We start from the raw sequence: 26,541 nt of genomic DNA, 5'->3' as shown, positions 1-26,541 counted from the left end.
ATTTTTCAATACGCAGCCGTACGCTCAATTAACGTCTAAATGTTTTGATCACTTTGACTGATGTGAGACGCACATCTAGCGTACAAGTAACGAATTCAGCGCATCCATTGCGTATGAGATGCGTATGAGTTGCGTATGCAGTGCACAACATTATTTTTCGGGCTGCGAAAAGGTCAGTATGCAGTGCGCATGCCGAGCGTATTCCGGACGCACCCGACTTCTGCCGACCGCATGCTTGACGCACTTCTGAGCGTATTCCTGCCGCATTTCCGCAGCTCGCCGTTCAGCGTGCGTTGCATCTGCGCTGCAAGTACGCTATGTATACGTCCAATACAGGCGTCTCATATGCTGACGGGGTGTGTTCCGAACACATAGTGTACTCGTAACGCACTCGACCGATGCGGGACCGATGCGCTGCGTATTTATAACTTATGACCTGCGTAACAGTGTACGCAGCGTAGTTTTGTGCATGCCCAAAACTATCCTGCGTACTGGGCCGTACCATGCGTATATCTGCGTACATAAAACCTACACAAAACGATAGAGATGCATATGAGGTGCGTATTGTGCGTACGACTGCGTATGAAAAAAATGTCAATGCGCAACATAAGGAATTAGGATACGCAGAAGTGTGACAGGGGCCTTAGACGTTTACCCAACATTGAGTCCAAAAATCTTACCCAATGGTGTTACGTCAAAATTGTACCCAACAAAGTGATCAGCCTTTCTTTTGACCCCCATGGGCAGGGGGATTGGGGGGGGGGGCTCTGACAAAATTGCTGCATAATTAATTAATCATTCCCCTCACCTGACGCCCCCCCCCCCAAAAAAAAAAAAACATGGATGCTCTGCTACTAACAAACAGTGCTGTCACGCAGTCCAAGAGACTGATCGTGTTTGAATGTGTGTACATTTTGTACACGTGCGATACACACATAAACACAACACACATCGCGACATTGCAATTCAATCATCGACCTATTTGTTGTCGTACCTCATATGTTGTAGGTATCTCATACTGCCCGCGTTTTCTCAATGACGTATTTATCAATCAGTGCATCCTGAAAAGGAAATAAATACTTCTAAATAAAGGTATCGGCGATTTCGAATCCGACTCTTGCATCAGCGTATACAGCTTTTGATGTGGGGGGGGGGGGCAACCGCACAGCTGCCTCGAAATGTACAATTTTTTTTCCGGACACTTGGCCTCCGTAAAATCAAAAAAAGAGGGGGGCGGGGGCTGGTACCCAGCTTCCAAATGCATACTTTTCACGGCGCATCATATTGGTTGTTGAGCGGGTTTTCTTTTGTGGGATTGATGTCACAACAAATCTATAAAAATTTATCTAAATCATTGCTGACAAAAAGAATTTGTCAAAAGAAATCCGTCGGGGGGGGGTGGGGGAAGTGCCCCTCCCCCGCTGGATACGCCACTGGACTCTCGCATCACGTTCGTTAATTCACTAACCGCCATCTTGAATGTAACTGTCGATTTCGAAAACTTTCTTTAATTAGGCAACATTGGGCAATGTTTGCTCATTAGGGGGTAATATTTACCCATCTAAGAGCACATATGCCTATTTTGTTGTACGTTGCAAAATCCAATGTGCTCTCTTACACTACGTTGTTTACAATTTGATTTTTTTTCGGTTACACAATCAAAGGGTCAAAATTCCTTTTTGAAGGGTACTGGCAAAATGGTCACTTTACCTATAATTGGGTAATAAAATACTCCATTTTTTTACACATTTACTCAGCAAGTTTTGACACTGGAGGGGATTACGAGCAGAGAAGATGGTTGTGTAACAAGATAAGGATAGCATGTGGTTTGAAATAAGTTTGTTGGTTCTGCCGTCAAAATCGTGCACTGACTCGTGAAGAGAAAGGGAGCTGATTTATTTATTTATTTATTCCATTTCTTTACCCAGGGTGTGCCCAAACAGTTTAAAACTGGTTTCCATTGGGGCCCTGCATACAATAAATAATGACTACAAACATGTATAATTATACAACATTACAAATACAAAAAAATCAATACTAAGGGAATAACAGTGTGAGGAGCCGGTCTTCACTGCCTGATAGTGACCGGGTGTGGGGGTGACCGCTGTTAACGCAGTGAAGACCGGATCCTCCCACTGTTATTCCCATTAATAAATACATTTTTAACGAAATAAACACTTAAAATGCTCAAATTTTGTGACTTTTTTCCGGCGATATTTCCAGACTTTTTTGTGTTCATGTTCATGGGCCATATTTTAGCTTAACAGCTATAACGACGTAAACTCAACAGGAACTGCTGCCGTAGCGAAACAAATTCAAACAATGTTTTCATATCTTTACCTGAAGGAGGAAGCTAAAATCTCGTTTACACATTCCTTGTGTCCGGAATTACACAGATGCTTGGTTTAGGAAAGGTAATATGTTGGTGGGTGAAGTGTTCAAAGAAAATAAATCGTAGATCTATGCTTTCGTCGTAAACATCCTCAGTATATACTGCACTGCTGTACGATGTCGTTTCAAAACTTCCTTACGCGCGCGCACGCACGCATCCCTAGCAACTGTGTTGCGTACGCGCGCGTCAGTCTCACGCGATGGGGGTTGAGCGCATGTGCAGTGCTCAATTGTTAAAAGCTACCGTAGGACTGTTACTATGTTTTGACCAATCATTGGCTTGCATGGGGCTGAACGGAGCTGGAACAATGCTGGTTCAGGGGCCATTTATTCGCTTGATCTTTGAAGCCAGTCCATTATCACCGTTAATGACCGGCCACGTGATCGAGTCTCGACCAATCAGAAACCATCAACTCTCCAAGGCATTTATTAAAGTGAGATAAAACATTATTTGAATAATGCACAGGTGTTAAGCAAATATTATAAACACAGTTTATTTTAAAACTATTATAACTACATGTACAGTATGAATGCTTTACTATAAGGTTGATTCAGTGAACACGAACAATTTTGATCTATCTTGTAACATCAAGAAAGAAAAAAAACAATATTGCTGTAACTGTATTCGCTGATTACGGGAGGGGCGAAAACCCTTTTCGGAGAAATTACGGGGAAATTCCCATCCGGCTTCTTATTATCTTCTTATTATGGCAACCAAGTTTGTGAACTCCGTAGATCAGCACATATCTAGATTTGTATATTCAGAGAAGACAGCGGCAAATACACAAATAATTATTTGCAGATAAATTATTACTGACTGAACGTTTTACGAAGTTCAGATTTGAATGAGGCTAGTGAAGTCATGGTTCTCAACTGCACATGTAAATTATTCCAGATGATTGTACCAGTTACAGCAGCTCAGCAGCTAAGCTTGAGGCATAACACTGGGGGGTTTTTTTGCAAAAGGAGTCCTCAGTGCCATATCAGTGGATTGTATCGTTTCACGAATCTGAATAAGTGGTGTAAACATATTTGTCATATACAAAGAAGTAATTTTGTTTATACATTTGTCAACAAGAATACCCCTTTTACACTCTACACTTTCAGCAAATGACATCCAATTAAGACTAGCAAACATATAGGCTAAAGGAATGCACATTTCAGGATAATCCGCGCGGCTCTTTTCAAATATTTATTAAGAATACTGTCGTGTGATGTGTACCTTTCTCCCCATACAGTACTACAATAATCTAAAGTTGGCAAAACTAAGCCAACAAAAAGAGAGTGCAGACTGCTTTGGGGAACATATTCGCGGATTCTATTGGGCATACCTAGTTTAAAGGAAACTGTTTTCTTCACGTATTCAACGTGTGGGCCCCAACTGAAAGTGTCATAAATAATAACACCTAGACACTTTCAAGAGTTCACCTTTACAACTGGACTACCAGCAATATTGACATTAAGGTCAGTACTGCAGACTTTTATTTTAGTTCCAATAAGCATGGATTTGGTTTTGCTGGTGTTTATTGTAAGTTTGTTTCTGACACACCAGTCGTAAATTCTCGCTAGGGCTGTATTCAATTTGTTTTCTACTTCATCAACACTGGTAGAACTTCACGTTAATGTGGAGTCGTCGGCATACATGAACAAATTACACTCGCTAGGGATACAAAGCGGTAGGTAACTTGTATAAATAATAAATAACAGTGGACCTAAAATTGAACCCTGTGGTACGCCGGTGTTAAGTGGTAGGGCTTTTGATGTGTTGCCCTCAAAGCCCTCAGTGATCTGTAATCTACGGATTGTGTGCTTGGTTGTCTACCGGAATTAAAAACATAAGAAGTATAGGGATGTCCACACACTTGTCATAAATTATAACACGATGTATTGACACATCTCACTCGTTCACACCAAACACACGGGACTTTACGTCTTTGGGATTATTTCCGCTTCAGTGAACTGCTCAGTAACTTGAAATATCGTGGTGTGTGCCGTCAACGAAGCCGTGAATGAAGTCAGTCTCTAAAGCGTTCATAACACCGATAATGAACTCCGATTGTCCAAAATAACTGTCCGTTTTATAATTTCAGACCTGCTACACGTTTGTCTTTGTACCTGTTATACCGGTTTACAACATACTGTCTATTTACAGCTATATACAACTTACAAAAGTTTAAAATTTCCATGCATGGGCATGTTCTTCTTCTAATCAATTCAATCGTCAGCGTCCCCAATGTAACATAAAAGTATGAACTTATTCCTCCATGGTATGAAGTAGCCGTAACGAATTACTGTAAGAGTGGCTTAAGAGCTGGCTATTTTATATATTATTTTCTTTTCTATAAGACACTTCTAGATTATTCCTATAATGACAATAATTTTTTTTTGAAACTACTATTCTTTAATCATCACTGTCTTCCTCGTTTTCTTTATCCTCGTCTTGTTGGAACAATCCGTCAAATGTGTTACGGTGTTTAGGCATAACTCTGTTCAGAGCTTTATTCACTCCCATGCCTGTATTTAATTTTTCTGCGATATCTTCTACAATAACTTGATAAGTGCCATTATCTTCAGGATGTAGGTAACTTGATGAAAAAAAATCCTTGTATTTGTTAAAAAAGATTTGCTTGACTGCCCAAAGGGTTGTCATGTTGGCCTTTTCCTTAACCTGATGATATTCACTCATATCCCCGTTGATTTGCTTTTCATAATTTTCACTCCACATCTCATTGGTGGCTTTTATGGTCTCTTTCAACAAGTCTGGATATGCGGTGTTGTATTCCAAATCAGAACTAGACCCATCTTCATAAGATAATTCGTCTATTTCCACCTCAGTTTCGGATTCCGAATCATCTTCCTCAAAATCTTCGTCTTCATCGTTGACTCATGTCACTGCCCATCTGCTCATTTAAATGTTCATTTTCTCATTTCTTGCTCATCTGCTCATTTAAATGCTCATCTGTTCATTAATGAGCAGTGAAACGAGTAAAATGAGCAGATGAGCAGTGAAATGAGCAGATGCCAGTGACATGAGTAAATGAGTCCTCAAAAGAGCAGGAAATGAGCAGATAAGTACTCAAATGAGCAGGAAATGAGCAGATGAGCAGCAAAATGAGAAAATGAGTAACCAAAAGAGCAGAAAATATACAGATTAGCAGTAAAATGAGTAAATGAGTAATCAGATGAGCATTGAAATGAGTAAATGAGTAATCAAAAGATCAGGAAATGAGTAAATGAGTAATTACAGAGCAGGAAATGAGCAGACGAAGAAAAGGTTTTTTTTTTGGAATTTCGCGCATGTTCGCCCTGAAAAGCACCATTTACTCCCCACCCCCCCCCCCCGCCCGAAAAAAAAAAAAAATACGAAGGTAAGATGTCCGGAGGAAAAAAAAAGTGTCCACATTTCAACATTTCAGATTAGCGAGTGCCCTTTTCAAGAAATGTTTACCCCCAATAAAAATGACCTTGCTACGCCCCTGCCAGCCCAGTCTCCTATTTATACCAACTGACTGACTAGCACTTGCTAGCAGGCCAGTGCTATCGTACTGGTATGTATCCAAACTGTACAAAACTATACGTTTGGGGTCGACTTATCCGGGCTTGCCGTTTCTTGAAAGTTCATGAATTTCATAATCCATTGCAGCCTCATCATCTCTCATGATTCTACCCGGACCCGAAGTGTTGGCTTCACCGGACACTAATGTTACTCTCACTTGCATAGTGGCCGGGGACGCAGTCCATCATGATCTAACACTCAGATGGCTCTTTGAGAATGAAGTCCGGGGTTCATGCGACTTTTCAAGTGGGGAGTTTAATGGGTCCTTTACAGGACAGGGAGTCTATGAGAGGCGCTGCAACCTGACAGTCGGGCCAGTGGACAATTCATCCGTGGGTATCTACAAGTGCCAGTATTTTGATGGGGAGCAAGCAGTCTCCCAAAATCTAACATTCATTATCGGTAAGTAACCACAGTATTCAATTTGCAAGGGCGCTTAGGGAGATAAGTAATTGCATTGTGCATCCAACGCGGCTTTTTTATCAAGCTTATCTTTGCTTTTTCCCAAATGTAGAATATAAGTTGGGAGGGGGCGCACAAGGGGCCGGGGATTCAACCACCCCTCCCCCTAGCATACTGAGCGACAAATTTGTTGCACTTTTCATATTAATTTCTGTGGCCAGAAGAGGTTCTTCCAAGTGTTTAATACATTAATCCTAATAATTTCTCACCTCTTTCGGAAGTAAGAAAGTTATGTTTCTTACAAACAGTTTTGAGACTATAAAATTATAAAAGCTCACAGTCTCATCGTATGGATTACAAAAATGCAAGCTCGGAATGTCGTTTACTAAAAAATGGCTATGAAGAACTGAAAAAGCATCAAGTCTGTCGAAATTTAAATGTGAACCTGCGTTTAATGCCAACGTTTCTTCGGACAAATGAATTAACATGCAGTTTTAAATAACAAAAAAAGGAAATTCACGTGTTTTAGCTTGCTATTACTGCAATAATTTCTGGGATTGCGAACAAAGTCGGGGATATAAATTGTATATTAATGTCACAACCACTGGTTGAAATAGAGGGTATCTTACAAAAAGTATCGTCTTTATACACTGTTCAGGAATGAACGAATGCGATGATGACTCGACGAACGACTGCGATGCCAACGCCGAGTGTGTGGATTTGGATGATGGTTACGATTGCATTTGCAAGGAGGGATTCAATGTGGACGAGGCGACGGGCAATTGCACAAGTAACTTTGTTTTCAGTCTGTTGTGAACTACCTATGCGTTTAGTGGTTTAAAGTGTCATCTGTTATGTATATAGAAGACGATTTTGTTCATTCATATAGCTCCAAGATTAGTTTACTACAAGTTTTATGAATTTCTTGCGATGTGATTACTCCAAAAGGTGTAACATCGACAGTTGAAACATTGTTACATAACGATTTTTTCAGTTATATAAAGATGACAATGATGAAAATTTCACCACGTGACCAATTGACAATGTTGACAACGTGAAGCATCTCGTCTAACTGACTGACTGTCTTGCTGGCTGTTACTTGTGACTGACTGTCACTTGTGTAAGTGATTTAAGATCGGTGAAGACAGCCGAACAGTAGCATCGTATTGGATTACCCCTAATAAAGCATGCATGAAAGGTATCATTGGAAAAACAAGCACCAGTGCACAATAAGCTCTGGCGACAAATGCGACGCCGATGACACATGTGGAACACCATACTTTTAGTCAATTTTCGGGACAGACAGACAGACGGACCATCCGACCAACCGACCACCAAGTGACATGTATAAGCTCCTGCATGCCAGGGCTTAAAATCACGTGGACCATGTGTAAACAAGCTTGCTATAACTGCGATAATTTTGGGGGATCGCGAACAAAGTTGGGAATGTAAATTGTGTATCAATGTCACATTCACTGGTTGGAAAGAAGTTATTTGACAAAAAATACCGTCTTTATACACTATTCAGGAATGAACGAATGTGATGATGACTCGACGAACGACTGCGATGCCAACGCTAACTGTGTGGATTTGGTTGATGGTTACGATTGCATTTGCAAGGAGGGATTCAATGTGGACGAGGCTACAGGGAGTTGCACAAGTAACCTTTTGATCAGTTTGTTATGTATTTCCCTGTCAACTCCACTCTTTTCGCGAATTACGCGTTGAGTAGTTTAAAGTCTCCTCTATATTGTATGTAGAAGAGGATTTTGTTTCGTTCATATAGCTCCAAGATTAGTTTACTATTAAGCTTTATGATTTTTCTTGCAATGTGATTATTAGTAACGAACTTCTTGGTTATATAGACTTGACAATGATAAAGATTTCACCACGTGATCAATTGACAATGACACTACCTGAGAGGCATCTCGTTTGACTGACTGACTGTCTTGCTCCCCGTCAATTGTGACTGACTGTGACTTGCAACTGACTGTTAATTGTGACTGACTGACTGACTGACTGTCACTTGTGACTGACTGACTGTCACTTGTGACTGACTGTCACTTGTGACTGACTAACTGTCACTTGTGACTGACTGACTGTCACCTGTGACTGACTGTCACTTGTGACTGATTGTAGATTGGTGAAGACAGCCGAGCAGTAGCATCGTATAGGAGTACCCCTTATAAAACATGCATGAAAGGGATCAGGTGAATAGTCATTCTGGATCATTGAAAAAAGGGCAAGTGCACAATAAGCTCTAGCGAAAAGTGCGACACCGATGGCACATACGGAACACCATACTTGTGTTCTTATTTCGGGACAGACAGACAGACGAGCCATCACGGTCTCACCGACCGACCGACCACCATGTGACATGTATAAGCTCCAGCCAGAGCTTAAAAATGCACCTTCGGACTAACTGGACTACACAGTAGAAATGGTGGTTGTAGAAATACTTTTTTTACTCGCCCTTTTCCCGAAATCTTTGGTCTATAAAGCCGTTTAGATTATTTACATAGCATTAAATGCTGTTAGTAGTGCTATCAGTGATAACCCTGAAGGTGTGCCTTTTCTTTTTCAATTAGAAATCAACTGCATTTATTGTTCATATTGCATTTATTGTTCGTATGTGAAGCTTGCTATAACTGCGATAATTTTCGGGGATTGCGAACAAAGTTAGGGATACAAATTTGTATTAATGTCACAACCACTGGTTGAAATAGAGGTTATTTGACAAAAAGTATCGTCTTTATTCACTATTCAGATATGAACGAGTGTGATTATGACTCGACGAACGATTGCGATGCCAACGCTGACTGTGTGGATTTGGATGATGGTTACGATTGCATTTGCAAGGATGGATTCAATATGGACGAGGCTACAGGGAGTTGCAAAGGTAATTTATTGTTCAGTTTGTTGTGTATTTTCCCGGCAACTCCACTCTTTTCGTGAACTACGCGTTTAGTGTGGTTTAAAGTGTCCTCTATAATGTATTTAGTCTATAAAGCCGTTTAGATTATTTGCATAGCATGAAATTATGTTAGTGCTATCAGTGATAACCCTGAAGGTGTGCCTTTTCTTTTTCAATTAGAAATCAACTGCATTTATTATTCATACTGCATTTATTGTTGTACCCATCTGACAGAGAGTAACCTAGATGGGAGTGTTGGTGTAAACAGTGTAGTTGTAGCTGTATGTTCCTCCGTGGCTTTGTTGATCATAGCAGTAGTCGCACTCGCTGTCTTCGCTCTTCTGAGCGTCAAGAGAAATCGAGGACAGGCATTGGTTACACAAAACGCAATGCTTAGCACGGAAGCGGCAGAGTCAGCGGTTGCAATGGTGAGTCTAGACTGGGACCTTCTCTGCAGCCCCGCCCACTGCGCACGTGGTCAACGTCGGCAAACGGTGTTCTGACCAATCACAGCCGTGGTTTATGTCCGACATGCGTGCAAAAAAAAAAGTCCGACATGCATGCACGCGCGTACGACAATTCGATACACTCTCAAAAAGATATGTACAAAATAATTAGGTAAAAATTGTTAAGTGAAATATTACACAATTTTGGTAAAATTCGCCGGAAAAAAAGTACCTCGAAGTCATGTAAATTGAAAAAAAATACATACTGAATGAGTAAAGCAGTCAGTTACTTTAATTATGTAAAAACGTACTGCAACTAGGTAAAACGCACTAAAACAAGGTAAAAACGTGCATGCGATGACGCGATGCAGCTAGCGCAGCAGAGCATAAGTGAAGATGGAGTACACGGTGACGTCTGTAACAACGAAGGGGATGTGCGGCAGCTAATTTCGGTCTTTGAAGGTAACATTTTCTAAAGCTCTTGTGATTGTTATACCATCTCCAAGCCCCAGAAATGTAAGTATTGTTTAACTCGGCCACTGCGCGAATTACACAACTCGTACGTGAACCAACTCGTAGCGAGACAACTCGTACGCCAGCCAACTCGGTATGCGGGCCAAAATTAGCCAATTTCCAGAAATTGAACGATACACCGTTCCCAATACATAGTCAAGAATCGCCGACCACATATAATTGTGTGTACGAGTTGGACCGCGTACGATTTTGTCCACTTACGAGTTGTCCTGTGAACTAGTTTGTCGCGTACTAGTTGGTTCGGCATATGTACACGTATATTATATTCATACTTGCATACTCGCCGTGGCTGAGCTGTGGGCCATGGGTTATGCATCCCGTACTGTTGTTTCGTATCTTGCAAAGTGTCCAAGAGCTGCCATGGATTAGGGACGGTATGACAATCACAAAGAGCTTGAGGAAAATGATATCTTCAAAGACCGAAAGTAGCTGTTGTCATAGACGTCATGGTTTCTCCAACAAATTATAGCTACATGCTGTGACATGCTGCACAGTTCGCGAAGGGAATAAATAAAATTAAAATGAAACAGGTCGTGTTTTGATGGGCTTCCGGAGTTGTTTACGTTTAGAAAATCCAATTTTTGCATGATAATATAGTATAGTTTCACCTGAAAGTTATGCAAAGTTTACTTAATTGTCTTTTACCTAATTAATGTGTATATATATTTACACATACATCAAGTAAACTTTTACACAACTGTCAAGAAAACTTTTACCCAATACGCATTATGTAACTTTTAACACAATTGCAAGCGAGTTCGTATAGTACATATAAAACATGGTAACATTTTATAAAACTTGTGTATTTTTCTCTGAGAGTGTAGTGAAACAAATACAACATGTTTTTGCGGGTAAATAATGAAAACAAATGACCACTCGGTGTTGGATGATTGGGACTATTTCCTCGGGGTCATTAGTTTTCACTATTTCCCCACAAACCATGTTGTTTTTGTATAACTTCGGCAGAGGGTACTGACGCGCGTTCTTCTATGGGCGGTGCCATGTTTCAGAGCGTGTGCCAAAATATGTGATGCGCGCATCTTCATCGTAGGTTTGAACGCAAACGTGTAATTTATTTTGTTTCACAATTTACACAACTTTTGCTCCCAAAAGATTTGCTCAGCAAAAGTTACATTATTTTTTCGGAGCGAAGGTAAAATTTTCACGTTGACTGAATTTACGCAATTTCATGATAACCCAATTAAAAGTTAACATTTGCAAAAAAGTGGGTTAAAATTACATTTTGTTTCATTCATTCACATTTATTCCCATTTATTTAAAAAAAAAACCAAAACAATCAAATATTGATTAACAACTCGGTGTGTAATAAGTGAAAAAAATATTACGATTTTACATGTACATCAAAAGAAAAAAATGAACTCACGTCTGTTGATGCCATCGATAAAGCTTTTTCTGTAGATCAGCATTCGTTGAAAAAAAAATCGTTCATGCTACCTATATACGGACGCGCTATAGCCTTGGCGTCTCTGTAATTTTGAAATCAGATATCTTGCCCAGAATTTTGAGCTCGTCTCCGAAAGCTGGGTAATCAATAACGATATTGAGCACTGATTCCTGCTCTTTACTTTTTGTATGAGTCTTTGCTAAGATATTCACCGCATTGTTTTCCCAGCTCGTAACATCATACGAAGATAGGATCGCGAAGGCTGCTGCAGCCTCTTACGAAATCGAGAGTACGAGGCAACGTGAACTGGCATCAAAGGGGGGTGGTCTACCGAGCTGGGCTAAACCGTGGGAGATCCTATGGAGTGATCTGTTGCTGGATGATGAGGTTCTGGGGAGAGGGAACTTTGGAGAAGTCAGATCGGGGGCCGTCAGAATCGGAGGCAAGGTGATCCGAGCGGCCATCAAAATGCTCAAAGGTAACATGAGTTACTCTCCAACAAAGCCAGCCTCCAACGATTTCTTTTTGTTCAATTGATTCAGAATGGTTATTCGCTTGGATTTACTTGCAAACAGATTTACACAATAGGCCATCTAGCCCATTCGTTGGCATTAGGGGGTCCTATACGATAGCACTGCCCATCTCACATGTGACAGTCAGTGAGTCACTAAGTCAGTGCGCGAGATAGGGGGAAGAGGAAACGAGGCTGGCTCACTGAGACCAGCAAAAGTAAATGGAACTCTACAGCCCAAAGATAAATGTTTGTTCTCTAAATGGGGTTGGATAGTCACTGGATCAGATGTGCTTTTAGACAAATATTCACGAAGATAATTTGGAAAGATCTTCAATTTGCATACATTAGACTTGGATATATCTTAAGCAACACTTCTGTCCCTGGCGCTTCAAACTGAGGTGTAAGTATATGGCGGTGACTGGGCATGATGGGGACACCCTTTCGATTATGTAATAGCTGAGTTTCTCAGAGAGTTGAATTTTATGTTTTGTGAATTAGAGCACTCGTCAAGTTCTGAAAAAGACGACTTTATGCAAGAGTTCAAGACCATGTCCTCTGCCGGCCATCATGTTAATATCGTTTCCCTCTTCGGGGCATGCAAGCATCAAGGTAATGCCACCACACATTTAATGTTCAATCTCCAAGCAAAAACAACAGGCCTAGGTTAGCCTAAGAGAAAATATCTATTGACCACATAAGTTGAACTTTCTCTGAAAAGTTTAATATTCCTTACAGGCTACCAGGGTGTAATGTAAAATGTGGACTCTATTAAATCTGGTAGCGTTGTGCATGACTAAGTGGAGATAATTAATACGATACAAGATAACATGTGAGGGTTAGAATCCATATCAGGTAAAAGAGACCAGATTCCATAAGAATCCAAACTCCATAGGACACCGTAACTGATCACAGCTTCACTGATTGTACTGAAGAATTAAGTAAACATAGGCTACTTTGTGTTTTTGTAACAATTATTTTTAAATTCTGTTTAGAAAATGTTGACTACTTTATCATCAACAGTGACTTGGTATGAGTCATGTAAATCTCAATAACCTTCACCTCATTTGTAAATCTCTGGTTTATTGATATTACCTTCTGGATAAGTTATGATAGTGAAAGTGAATATTTGCTTTGACATTTTACCCAAACAAATCATCGTTGCTTTGCTTTATATGAAACTGCTACATATAAAATATACATTGTAATACGAAACTCATTCTCCTGTTCCGTAAGATAATACTGAACAAATTCAGAGCAGAGGGTACTCTGTACACTTCCTCTTTGACCTTTCGACTCTGCTGATACCTTACAAAGATGTGTTGTACGTCGCCTTGGAGTATCTTCCCTACGGTGATTTACGCAGCTACCTGCGGACGGCTCGCTCACAGTCAGACTCAGACGAGTATGCCTTGTCTTCCGATCAGCTGGTCAAGTTTGCTCTGGATGTTGCCAAGGGAATGAAACACCTTGCTCAAGCGGGGGTGAGTCGATGTTCTGTTCCTTGTGCCAGGCGATACATTCATCCCGTCTGAATGTTGTTGTTTTTTTTCTTTGAAAAAATAAAAGGTATATGTATCAGTGCCTCTTTATTTTTGTCATGCGGTTAAAATCCAACTGCTGTGGCGAATACATAATACAATTTGCGCCACCAAAGGTTTGCCACGGAGAGTTCATTTTCCCAGTGCATTGTGGGAGATGGTCGACAAATTCGAAGCGCGGGACATGTGAAAGCGTATGATTCGCGGATCTTTTCTTTTTATCAATATGGTGTTTTTTTGTAAGGCGGCAGAACGCTATGCCCCAATCTATAACGATTTAGCTCAAGTTGTCTACTGACACTCATTCAAATGGGCTATGTTTTGTCGACCGTAAACTTGAAAAATGGCCTCTCCATGGCAACTCTTAAGGTGGCGCACTGCATTGTAAATAGCCCAAATTTATTCTTTTTGGTTCCTCTATAGCAAGACAAATGTTCAAAGGCTAGAGTAAAATCCTTACACAAGGGGATTTAAATATGTCCTGGTAATTTGCTTTGATCTCAGATAATAGGCTGATCTATTATGCCCCTTCCACCGGATAGACCGTGTCCAAAACGGGCTTCCAAATCTACGGCTATACGTTTATTGTCAGCGCGTCCCCGCGTATTTTTAAACGGCGCAGACCTAGACCTAGCTCTAGACAGCTGACTCGGATGCAGCCAATCACTAATCATATACGCGCGCGTCTAAACGATATGGTGCTGTTGTCTACAAGCTCAGATGGTGGGGCTTGTCTGACCGATCTATTGATGATTTGTTTGTCTCTCTTGTTAAAAGATGATTCACCGTGATTTGGCTGCGAGAAACATTCTGGTTGGAGAAGCGTTGGTTGCAAAAGTCTCTGATTTTGGACTGTCGAGAGGGGAAGATGTCTACGTGCAGATGTCATCGGTATGTAATCATTTTAATCACATTACTATTATACGTTGTCACGCGTTAATGTCGGTTTACACTTCATGCAAATGCGAATGCGATGGGAATTAGACGTCACGAAGCATTCGCTGCGAAATTCGCCAGAGTTGAAATGTGTTCAACTTTTGCGAATTCGCAGCGCCAAAAGCCCCCTGACGTCACAAATTCGCGAACGCGTTCGCTTTCGCGCCGATTATGAAACGGCCTTTAAGTGTCATGAACTGAAACCATCTCTTGTTGTTGTGGAAACATTTCTCGATGCAACAGTTTCCATTCCCGGATATGCACTTTGCCGTCGCAGAGACAGACCCAACACAACTGGAGGAGGGACTGTTGTTTACAGCTTGGAAGGAATTCTTATCTTCGATGGCAGAGATCTTGATCCCGAGGAATTGGAACTCGTGTTGTTTTCACTGGCTCTAAGATCGCAGAAGGTCCTAAATGCCGCCATGTACAAACCACGAAGTGTCAATGGTGACATTATCAGCTACCTAGCCCAACCACCTTGTCTATGCTATCCAAATTCAGTGCCCAATCAGCGGTTCTACTTCTACAAATACAGCTGGTCGTCGAACTCTTGAGCTGTGCAACTCTCTTGGACTGACTCAGATAGTCACTGAACCAACGAGGGAAGATCAGATTCTCGACCTTGTTCTGACTGATCTGTAATCCACCTCGACAACACTTTGCAAGGCTGGGAACATCAGACCACAATCATGTCTTAGTTAAGCAGGATGTACCTCTCTACATAGACAATCCTTACAGACGGAAGGTGCTGCGATACGGTAAGGCCGACTACTGGGGCATGAGAGGCTACCTCTCTTCTGTGGACTGGTCCCTAGCTCTTATAAACGCGAAGACCCAGAAGAGGCTTGCAGCAATATCACCAGCATCATCTGTGACGCAATGGATATCTATATTCCTAGCAAGCTTGTTTCAAATAACACACAAGACAATAATGGTTCAACGATCTTTGTAAAACAGCAGCAATTAAGAGGCATCGCTTGTTCAGGAAACAGAAGAAAAACAACACTCAAGAAAACAGGGACAAGTTTGCGGAAGCTAGAAAGGAATGCAATCACAGATAGAAAAAAGTAAACAATATTGTGTATAAAACAAGTTAAAGGAGTAGCTCTCAGACGGCAGCCCCAGTAGTCACAAGTCCTTGAATACAGTCAACATCTTGTCTGGATGATTAACAAGAAAACATATACCTGTCCTAAAAGAAGACAACCTAGTATACACCACAGCCAAGGGGAAAGCCGAAAAATGTGTCCAGACCTTTGCAAAGAAATGCCATCTAGAGGATGCAGAGGAGCTTGTACCTGAGGTTCAGCCGACAACAACAACCTCCAAGGACAGTATCGTTTAAACCCAAGTATATCAAAAGGCTCTTGAGAAAGTTAAAGCTACTGGCCCTGATCGAAGTTCCCAATCGAGTTTATAAGGAGTGTCGCGCTGAACTAACCAGACCACTCAGCCGCCTTTTTGAGCTCTTCTTCTCACATGGAGGGACTCGAAAATACACGAGTCAACTTCAGAAATACCTGCTGCAGAACCATCTATTATCAGACATTAGACCCCAACATAGCAAATACGACATTCTTAAAATACTCTCTCGGCAATGGTCCAATGCACTGGACAGAGGCAAGGAAGTGCGTCTAATTCAGAGGACATCAGAGGTGCATTTGACAGAGTGTGGCACAACGCGGCCTCTGCTCGAAGCTCATGGGAAAAGGTGTCTCTGGCAAGCTTCTTGTATAGATTGACAGATATCTATCAAACCGGTCCATCAAAGTGGTTCTTTCTGGCCAGTCCTCATGTACATGCAATGCCCATAATTGCGTCTGTACCCCCAGGGATCTACGCTGGGCCAATTTCTGTTCTCCGTTTTCATAGATGATCTGGGAGATGAGTGCGGGAACACACTGTACCTATATGCAGATGACTCTACCCTCTATGTGAGATTAGATCAGGTGATCGACCCTGAGGCCATATATAACAGCTAGCATGAATAAAGACCTGGACAGAATGAGGATCTGGGCAGACAGATAAATCTTAGAACCAACCAAGTGCAAGCCCCTTACAGTTTTTAGAATGAGGAACCCATCTAGGTGGAACACTAGCTGAGAAAGATGAGCTGTAAATCTTGGGTGTCACAGTAAACGAGCTGTAAATCTTAAAGGTGTCACAGTTGAAACTCACTTTGGCAAGGCATATTTCCAATATGTCTGCTAGAGCTGGACAGAAGCTGGGAGTTTTACGGAGTTGTTGCTAACAAGCTGGATGAAAAAGAAAGCGAATATCTACAAGGCACAGGTTCGCAGTGTTTTGGAGTACGCATCTCTATGCCGGATAAGTGCTTTCACCATCACACTTATATCTATATAGACTCCTCGGTAATTTCCAGAAGCTCTCCGCATCATCGGCGTGGCCGAACAGGAGGTAAGAGTGAATCTCAACTGTCCATCTCTTCATCATAGGCATCAAGTGGCTGCTCAACAGTTCTGTACAAGATGCATGGCAGTCTTTGTCCATCAGACTTGAAGGCTACACAGCCCTATGAGAGACGAGGTGCAACACGCTTCAGCTTGTCGACGCCCATCCACTCACTCGCTGACGCAGTCTCTAGGACCTATTCCAACGGCAGAACTTTTATCCATACCAGTCGCCCGGGCTGGAGACACACTGGTTCCGTGCCTCCAGTCGGCAGCCCTGCCTGCCTGCCTCCCCATTTGAACCCCCACTGCCTTGTGGGAAGACTTTCTGTCAAAGGCTAGGAGAAGGACACCAGCCGTCGCGTCATCGACGTTCCGCTGGAGCCCGGAGGAGATATCTCAGGGTGCCTCTGTGTGTCGCGAGCACTCTGGCACCTTAAACCATAGCGAAGGCTGGAGTACAAAAGTCCTGCGGCGATGGATCAAAAGTGTCAGTGGCAGGCTTGAGGAGCTGGGAGCCATTAGCTGGAAGTCTGCACGTAGGCGGTCTGAGTGTGATGGCCGTGGCACATCTGCAGAGCGGCGGAATGCCAAGGTCCTGCTCAGACGATCAGGCAGCCCTGTTCAGGGAGGCACTGCCTGCCCACATCCTGGGACGCTCCGATAAAAAGAGGAGTAAACAAAGCCCGCTCATCTCATTCCTGGCCGGGTCGCCACGCCCGGTGGGGTCTCCATTTTGTGGCCGAAAGACACAACAAAAAACAAAACGACTGTATAAACTGGCATCTTTGAACGTAAGGACGATGATAGACAACCCAGAGCGCCCTCAGAAGAAGACAGCTTTGATCGATCAAGAACTGGAAAGATACGGCATCCACATTGCAGCACTCCAAGAGATGATGTTCAGTGGCACTGGGATCTTACAAGAGAAAAATTACACCTACTTCTGGTCTGGTCGAGATGTGGGGAAACGCCGTGAGGCTGGCGTCGCTTTTGCTGTCGCCAACCAACTTCTCCCGGAGATGACCACTCACCCTGTCTGCATCTCCGATAGGATGATCTCTCTGCGTGTGCAACTCTCAGCTCCTGACAAACGTCATATGACATTATTCTGCGTATACGCCCCAACTATGACAAACGACGACGCAATCAAGGAGGAGTTTTACCACTCATTGCGCCGTCATCTTGAAGCTGTTCCCAAGTCGGACAAGTTAGTGGTAATGGGCGACCTCAATGCACGTGTGGGGAGTGATCACACACTGTGGCAACGAGTGATTGGTAAGTTCGGCAGAGGGAAGCTAAATTCGAATGGCGAGCTACTACTCAATCTCTTCACTGAACTACACCTAGCTGTGACCAACACCTTTTTTCAATATCCCGCCGAGGTGGTTCTACAGCTGGCAGCACCCTCGATCAAAGCGATGGCATCTCCTCGACTATGCGTTGGTCCGTAGAGTTGATCTTACTAATATATTCAGCACCAGGGCCATGCGGGGAGCTGACGGTGACACCGACCATGTAATGATTCGAACAATCTGCCGATTCACGGTCGAAGCTAGATGCAGGCGGACTGCAAAGGCGCCGCCTAAGAAATTAAATACAGACAAGCTGCAAGATCCGCACTGCCGAGGATCACTGGCCCGTGCTATGGCTGAGCGTCTAGAAGCACTGCCACCTGCGGCAACTCTGACCGTAGAACAGGCATGGACAAATCTCAGAGACAACGTGTATGAGATAGCGGCTTCCGAGCTGGGTCATCCGAAACGCAAGCACGCAGACTGGATCGACGAGAACGACCAGCAAATAAAGGCCCTCCTGGAAGAAAGGAGAATCGCACATCAGGCCCTCCTGACTGGTCGTCGGACCAGGCAAGCAACCAAGCGCTACAATGATGTGAAAGCCAGAGTCCAGAGAGAGCTGCGAGCCATGGAGGATCGATGGTGGCTTCAGAAGGCAGAAGAGATCCAGAAGCTTGCCGACTCAAACGATTCCAAGGCCTTCTTTAAGAGGCTGAAGGAAGTCTATGGCCCGCAATCCACTGGTTCCACACCCATTCTGAGTGCCGACGGTATGGTTCTTCACACAGAAAACGTCTCACTCGATCTGCCCCCCCCCCAGCAACATCAAGCTTGAAAAAGCAATTCAGGCCATGAACCTGGGACGTGCCCCTGGTACCGACAAAATTCCCGCAGAGGTCTTCAAACATGGTGGCGTTGCTCTCAGGCAACGCCTACTTGAGCTGCCCCACAGATGCTGGGATACAGAAGAACTGCCACAGGACTTCAAGGATGCCATGGTGGTACCAATTTTCAAGCGCAAGGGGGATCGCCACAAGTGTGGCAACTACCGTGGCATCTCTCTACTGTCGATCGCAGGCAAGATCCTGGCCAAAGTCCTGCTCAAGCGTCTTCAGCGGGTAGCGGAAAGGCAACTCCCCGAATCTCAGTGCGGGTTCCGTGCAGGACGCGGCACCTGCGACATGATCTTCACACTCCGACAACTGCAGGAAAAGTGCGTTGAGCAGCAAAGACCTCTGTACGCAGAGTTCATAGACTTTACAAAGGCCTTCGACAAAGTTTGACGCGATGGCCTTTGGAGACTCCTGCAGATGTACGATTGTCCTGCAAAGTTCACAACACTTGTTCAGCAATTTCACAACGGTATGATGGGATCGGTAACACAGGCAGGAGACACATCCGAACCTTTCGCCGTCAAGCACGGCGTTAAGCAGGGTTGTGTTTAAGCGCCGACGTTATTTACCCTGTTCCTAACAGCGGTTCTCCAGGTCACGAACCAGCATCTGTATGAGGGCGTCTACCTGCGAACTCGTTCCGACGGAAGGCTGTTCAATCTGGCGCGTTTAAAAGCACTCACAAAAACCCAACTCACCTTTATTAGAGATCTTTTTTATGCCGATGACTCAGCTTTCGTTGCTCACTCTGTCGAAGCCCAGTGCCTTCGGCCTGACAATCAACCTCGGGAAAACGGTAGTGCTCCACCAACCTTCACCAGGAGACCCCTATGTAGCGCCAAACGTCACACTGGAAGGGATCACTCTGGAGGTTGTCGAGCAGTTTTCATACCTTGGCAGCATCATCAGCGACGACAACTCCCTGGACGCAGAACTCAATAAACAGATTCAGGCCAGCTACGCTGCCTTCGGTCGGCTAAAGGATCGGCTTTGGAAGCGAAGGGGGATCCGACCAAGCACCAAATGCAAAGTGTATCGTGCGCTTGTGCTGAGCTCCCTGCAGTACTCGGCGGAGACGTATACCCTGTACAGACGGCACGTCAAGAAGCTACGGACCATTCAGCAGCGCCACCTCCGGTCTATTGTCAACATCTCATGGTGGGATCGGGTTACCAACGATGAGGTGCTGCATCGAGCGGGCATGCCGAGTGTGGATCACATGTTGCTGAAAATTCAGCTCCGCTGGACTGGGCATGTCGTGCGAATGGAGGAGCACAGACTGCCGAAGATCCTCCTCTATGGCGAGCTCTTGGAATCACCCAGACAGCCAGGCAGGCCAAAGCTGCGCTACAAAGATGTCATCAAACGCCACCTCAATGCCACCAACATTTCAATCAACAACTGGGAAAATCTGGCCATGGACCGTCCTGGCTGGCAGGCTGCAACAAAAGATGGCGTCCAAACTGCAATCGCGGATACCAAGCGGCGAAACGCTGAAGCCAGACGCCGACGTCATGAAAGGCAACAACGGCGCAACTGATTTATAGTACTCCCGAACTCTTCGATGACGAAGATTTGCCACACACAAAGACAGTGGCAGTCTGTCTTTCAAAAGTAGGGTTCATCAACATCTCCTGTCAAGGCATTGATTTGTAGCAAGCTCCTTACCCCTCTAAGCTACTGTGAACCACTGATTGGCCTACGGAGACCTCATTTGTAGTGCTCTGCTGCCTATATCTGTACATTGCCATATGGTCATACCCCTTGGGTAATTTCTCACCTTAGCATTTAAAAAATGTAACAAATGTAACAAGAATGCCGTCTGAAAAATGGTAAGCAGAATATAAGAATCACGGGTCAAAGGCTACCCAGAAAATGCATGGTAACCGCCCTCTTTCGTTCAGTGTGGTGTCTTAACTTTCTGAGAGGTTCCATTATGTTTATTTCTTCTCAATTACAGAAGCGGGTTCCCCTCCGTTGGTTAGCAATTGAGTCCGTCAGGCACAATACATACACCACCAAGAGTGATGTGTAAGTTTGCTTCTCTGTCGTGTATTGCAGACCAGTAGCGTATCCAGCTTTTGTGTCAGGGCGGGTAAAATAACTGTTTCGACGTCTGAATTAACAGTCTAAAGGCCATCTCAAAAATACTGTCGTTTTTTTAATTGTCTAATGACGCCATCAAATGCGCAGGGGAGGCGGGGGAGTTGCCCCTTGGTGCCCCACTTCTTCCTCTGGATACACAACCACTGCAAACAGTTTTGCATCACTATAAAAAAAGTTCATCTGGCGTTTTACCATGTAGAGTTGCACGTTGAGGCCGCTAGTCAGACAAAAATAGCTCCAATTCCATACACCATAACACATACTTCAGACAAGCGGAATCTCTCTGCAGTAGATGTTTATGTGGTTTTACGTACCATTGTAACTATACTTTATAATGCATTTATCTCTTCTTGTTTTAGATTATGTTATTGATTTTGTTTTTCCTTCGGATTTTTGCCTACTTCCTCCCTTCACACCCAAAAATAATGAATACCTTTTGATATGTTTATTTATTTTTATTTTGTTCACTTAGGTGGTCGTTTGGAATACTTCTGTGGGAAATAGCCACTGTTGGTAAGCTTTTTTAACCCAATATTATGAACAATGGGATTTGCATACCACCTAAATAATAAAATAAAGTAAACAGAGAAACATCATTTTCCTTCTAACCCTGGGGGCAGCTTAGCAAAAAATATCACACGGAGTGGCCACGTGGAGAATTTTATCACCACATGTGTTTTAGGTCAATTCATAATAGGCTATACACCGTTGAACAATGTTTAATTACACAGATTAGTTTTCTACAAAACAAACAGCAGTTCAACATAACTGTGACCACGTGGATATTTTCAGGGACAACGTTAACTTTTGTATCATCTATTAAAATTGTTGCTGGTCTCAGAAGGCAAGCTATTTTGGCGCCTGTCTTACGGACCGACTGAACATTATCTTAATCATTGATAACACTTCGAATAAACACGATTTCTCCTTTATAAATCTCTCCTCGTGTCATTGTTTTTGTGTAGGGGGAACTCCCTACCCGACCATTGACAGCGATTCTTTGCCCGGAAAGCTGCTGAAAGGATACCGCATGGCTAAGCCGAGCAACTGTGATGACCACAGGTATTAAGAAGAGAAAGTGTAAAAGGTTTCCCAAAGAAGAACAGAATTTAGCTTTCTAAAAGGAAAGTAACAATATTACTCACAGATAGGTAGATATTCTTGTTTAACGATGACAAAGAATAAATGCGTCGTCTGTGCTGATCATCTCATCCATGGCGAAGTGTATGGTTCTTCATTGAACAATGATCTGTTATATAAGTCGCTTGTGAATCCTTTCCGTTTAGTCGTGTGTAGCACGTATTATAACACCTCACCCACATATTCTGTGTCTTGATTGGCCGAGAGCGAGTCTCATGATACTTTCTATTTTTGCTATCTTTCTGTGCACGGCCAAAAGTAATATACCCGTAGCAACCAATGTACTACACCATTAGCAACCAAAGTACTATATTCACGGCGCGGTATTTGTGTGCAAATGCATGCTGGTACGGTGTGCGCGTTGCGCGTAGCGCGTTTTTTTTCTAAAGAGAGTTGGGTTCAAACATTTTGTGAAGGGGTAGTTTGGATGAGAGAAATACATTTTTCACCAATTTTGTATTGAAATTGAAGTTTATATCAACTGTGTTCAGATTCAAATAATTTAAAATATTGAAACAAGCAAAATCTGTGGGTGAAGTGTTATACAACAAATATTGAATGCTTTATCTCGTGGTGAAGTAAAACTAGCCTCCCTCGGTGATCCATGGACCATTCTATTTTCCCTCAGCTTCGCCTCGGGAAAATAGAATGTCCATGGTCCACCTCGGGAGGCTTGTTTTACTACACCACTCGAAGCATTCAATATTTGTATATTATATTTCTGTGCTCAGGTGTGCTTTCGGTGTAACAGGGGCAAGCGACCGTTGCTCCTGGTTCAAGTAGCCCTTTCTCTTCAGTACATTTCATCACTTTTGTAATAAATGTCAATAAAAAGAATTAAAATAATAATAATTAAAAAAACGATGGTTAGGTTTTAATGACATTGCGTATGGGTATGTTCGAAAGTAGATATTAAGGATAGGCCTATACAAGAATTTCGTCCGTACTAACATTAACAAATCTTGTTCAATGTTAAACACTTCCGAATACAAATCACACATTCAATAGAACTTTCACTTTCCAAATAAAGTTATGTAGTTTGGAACAGACGACTTGCCTTTAAACTCTATATTTATTGATTTTGTTTCTGTTAAACATGTACTCAGATCATTGGCGCGATGACAATGATCGGGGGAGGATCAGAAGAAAGAAAAAAAATCGTTGATTTCAATTCACTTTCCACTCATAGTTTGTTTTTGGTTCTTTTACTTTAGTTATGCTCTGATGCGCAAGTGCTGGGATGAGGATCCTAATAACAGGCCAACCTTCACCGAGTTGGTCTCCATCCTGAATGGCATGGCATTGAATAACACCAATAGTGTGAGTTGCACTTCGCATAAAAATAAGCATCCGTAAACTTATCTAAGGCTTAACTAAAGTACAGCTGTGCTAAAAATGCTACATTTACTATAAGGTCAACTGGACTCACAAGGTCAGAGCAGAACAGAAAATCAACCCTATATCATTAAAAATCCATTGAAAACGAACCGCAGATATTAACGTACCATAAAGCTATAGTCCATCATTTGCAGCCATCCGAAAAGTAACTGGCGTAATTAAGTTTAAAAACAAACTTGGTTGAAAGATAGTAAAGGAACTAAACTCCCTGTGAAATTATTCTTTCTGTGAAGCTGTCATTTTGAAGTAATCAACGAAAGAAGGCATTTCCAACGGTGATTCTTAAAGGGAAAATACAACATTTGCAAACAGCAAAAAATAAAACTACCGAATCATTTTGAAATACCTTGCTGGACTGTTAGTGAATGACAGTGTAAAGCATCCTGTAAAATCATGGCACCTGGTATACTGTCATTTTCAAGAAAAGTGGTATTTTTGTATCAATTTCCAACGCTGATCGGCCGATCAGCGTTGGAAACAACTGGCTTTTTTTTCAAATACTGGCCCCAATTGACCATCGCACTTGTTTGCAATCGATTACAAACCTATGAACGGGTACGAGCCAGCTAGACTGGATCCCTGACCTTACAATTCCCCAATGTATGTAAACTGCTCTGTTTCTTCTTATATGGAGTCAGGGAACCAGACTACAGGAAAATGATCGTTTTTCTTGGTTTTTATAGCTTTTTCGTACCTAAAACCTCAAGAAAGTCAGTGTAACTATATTCGCTATATATTTCCAACCCCCCAATTCCTTCCATTTCTGAAAATTACAGCAAAAGCAAATAATGTATATTCCCTTTAAGAAGCGCCGTATGAAAATTTAAATTAGTAGTTCGTTTTGTTATTCAGCGCAGCGCGCACAAGTATTGGAACGACGCACACGCGCGCGCGGTTGTTATAATTCGTCGGATCAGTGCGCGACGCCGCGTATAGCTGCAATTACAAAACAATTCAAAACATGATTCAGTAACTTTTGATTTGAATTTGAGATCTTAGAATGCTGTTTTTCTCGGAATTTACAGCTGAAGCTAAGCTGAAACTTCATCAGGTTAGTTGCTCAGTATCCTTTATTAGATTTTGAACATTTTTGTTGCTTCAAACGAACAAAATGCACTAATTACAAATGATGGACTATAGCTTTAACCAGTGTTTATTATAAAAAAATACCCAAAATATTTGCTACCCCATTTTAGCGATTCGAGTTTGACTATCGGTTTGTATTTTGATATTCTGCTTTGTTTATAATGAAGACATAATCCTTTTCCCGATGAAATGAAAGTTGCTACTGGAAAAGGATAGACGACATATACTTGACGAATGAGGGCGTTGTTACGACGCCATTTTGGGGAGTTATAGATATGTGTTTCTAGACTTGTCCCTGCCCCTCCCCCAATAAAAAAATGGGGACCGGGAGTTATTTCCCATTTAAGGCCATTGATTGGATGACCTCTGCACGTGCGCAGTATTGTTGTTTTTTTTGACAATGATGATTACAGCGTTGCGCATGGATGACAGTTGAACACATGCGACCATTAAAAAAACAAGACTGTTACCATAACCAGTAGGCAAAATAGCCAGCGTCTTCACGAAGGCACCTTTCCAGCATTTCAACTGTATAGGTTTCAAAATACTGAAAATAGTGCCCCTTTCTTTATTGAGAAGAACTGTGGCAACAACGCTCAATACGCCAAGATTATTCAAAGGTTAATGTTTCCCTTTCTATTTCGCAGACGTATATGGCGATGGACAGCATCAGGTATATCAATTGGAGCGCCATTCGCCCCGAGTTTGATGACAAATGAGAGTTTACCAACGCAAAAAATGCGTGGTGCCTGTTTCTCTTCGTAACACTGGTTAAGTCAACTCAAAGATTGAAAGAATTAGGCAGGGCGAGGAAGTAGTTATTTCTTAAATGTCTGTGCCTTTTGTAGTTCTACTATAACGCTGAGAAAACGTGATAGACCTATAGTTCCCCAGCGATACTATAGAATTAGAGCCTTCTAATTTATGGAGATCTGGCTACGGTATGTTCGTCAGTCTGCAGATGAACAATATTTATTCAGAATCTTAAAACAAACAACAAATATCTATAGTTTTTAAAACTTATTTTGAAGCTATGTACAATGCTGTTTTTTGCTGATCTGAACTATGGAATGGTATACACATAATGAATGAGTGCAATGGTGAGTTTATTTTCATGAGCTGAATTTAACAAGACGTGTCCTCACATTTCGAGTGTTTCGTACTATGATTAGGACCTAGGTCCCCTTATGTGTCAATGAGTTAGAACGTTACTGACATGTTCCATTCCACTCGGCTTTGCCTCGTGGAATGGAATATTTCATCTGTCACCGCATGAAATTATTCTTATAATTGCACTCACAAACATTCTTTATTTGTATACTATTACACATGATATTCAATCTCATATGCTAACAGGAACACATATTTTGTTATATAATATAAATCATTGTACCACCTTACCATCAACATTTTTTTGTAATATATTATTGTTCACAATGTATTGATTTTAGAGTTTGAGGGCATGAATGTGCACACTGTCAAACATTGAAAGAAATCGCCCGACTGTACGGAGATAACACATATTAGTTATGACCATTTTAAAATAGTGATATTTCCACAGAAAATGTCG

At 42.3% G+C, this 26,541-nt stretch overlaps 1 protein-coding gene across 1 annotated transcript; it reads left to right on the top strand.

Annotated features, from left to right (window-relative positions):
- Positions 1 to 6,039: 6,039 nt before the first annotated feature.
- LOC119728948 (proto-oncogene tyrosine-protein kinase receptor Ret-like) lies at positions 6,040 to 25,963 on the top strand. Its single transcript, XM_038201402.1, has 12 exons — positions 6,040 to 6,349; positions 9,117 to 9,248; positions 9,498 to 9,691; positions 11,877 to 12,126; positions 12,661 to 12,771; positions 13,477 to 13,643; positions 14,478 to 14,591; positions 21,202 to 21,272; positions 21,820 to 21,860; positions 22,313 to 22,409; positions 23,702 to 23,807; positions 25,619 to 25,963. Exons 1-12 carry the CDS (start codon positions 6,049 to 6,051, stop codon positions 25,688 to 25,690), a joined length of 1,656 nt encoding a protein of 551 aa, XP_038057330.1. The 5' UTR covers positions 6,040 to 6,048; the 3' UTR covers positions 25,691 to 25,963.
- Positions 25,964 to 26,541: the final 578 nt, after the last annotated feature.

Source organism: Patiria miniata, unplaced genomic scaffold, assembly GCF_015706575.1.
Source record: "Patiria miniata isolate m_02_andy unplaced genomic scaffold, ASM1570657v1 HiC_scaffold_1, whole genome shotgun sequence".
NCBI lineage: Eukaryota > Metazoa > Echinodermata > Asteroidea > Valvatida > Asterinidae > Patiria > Patiria miniata.
The sequence above is the reverse complement of the archived record's forward strand: the minus strand, read 5'-3'. Positions and strand labels throughout refer to the sequence as shown.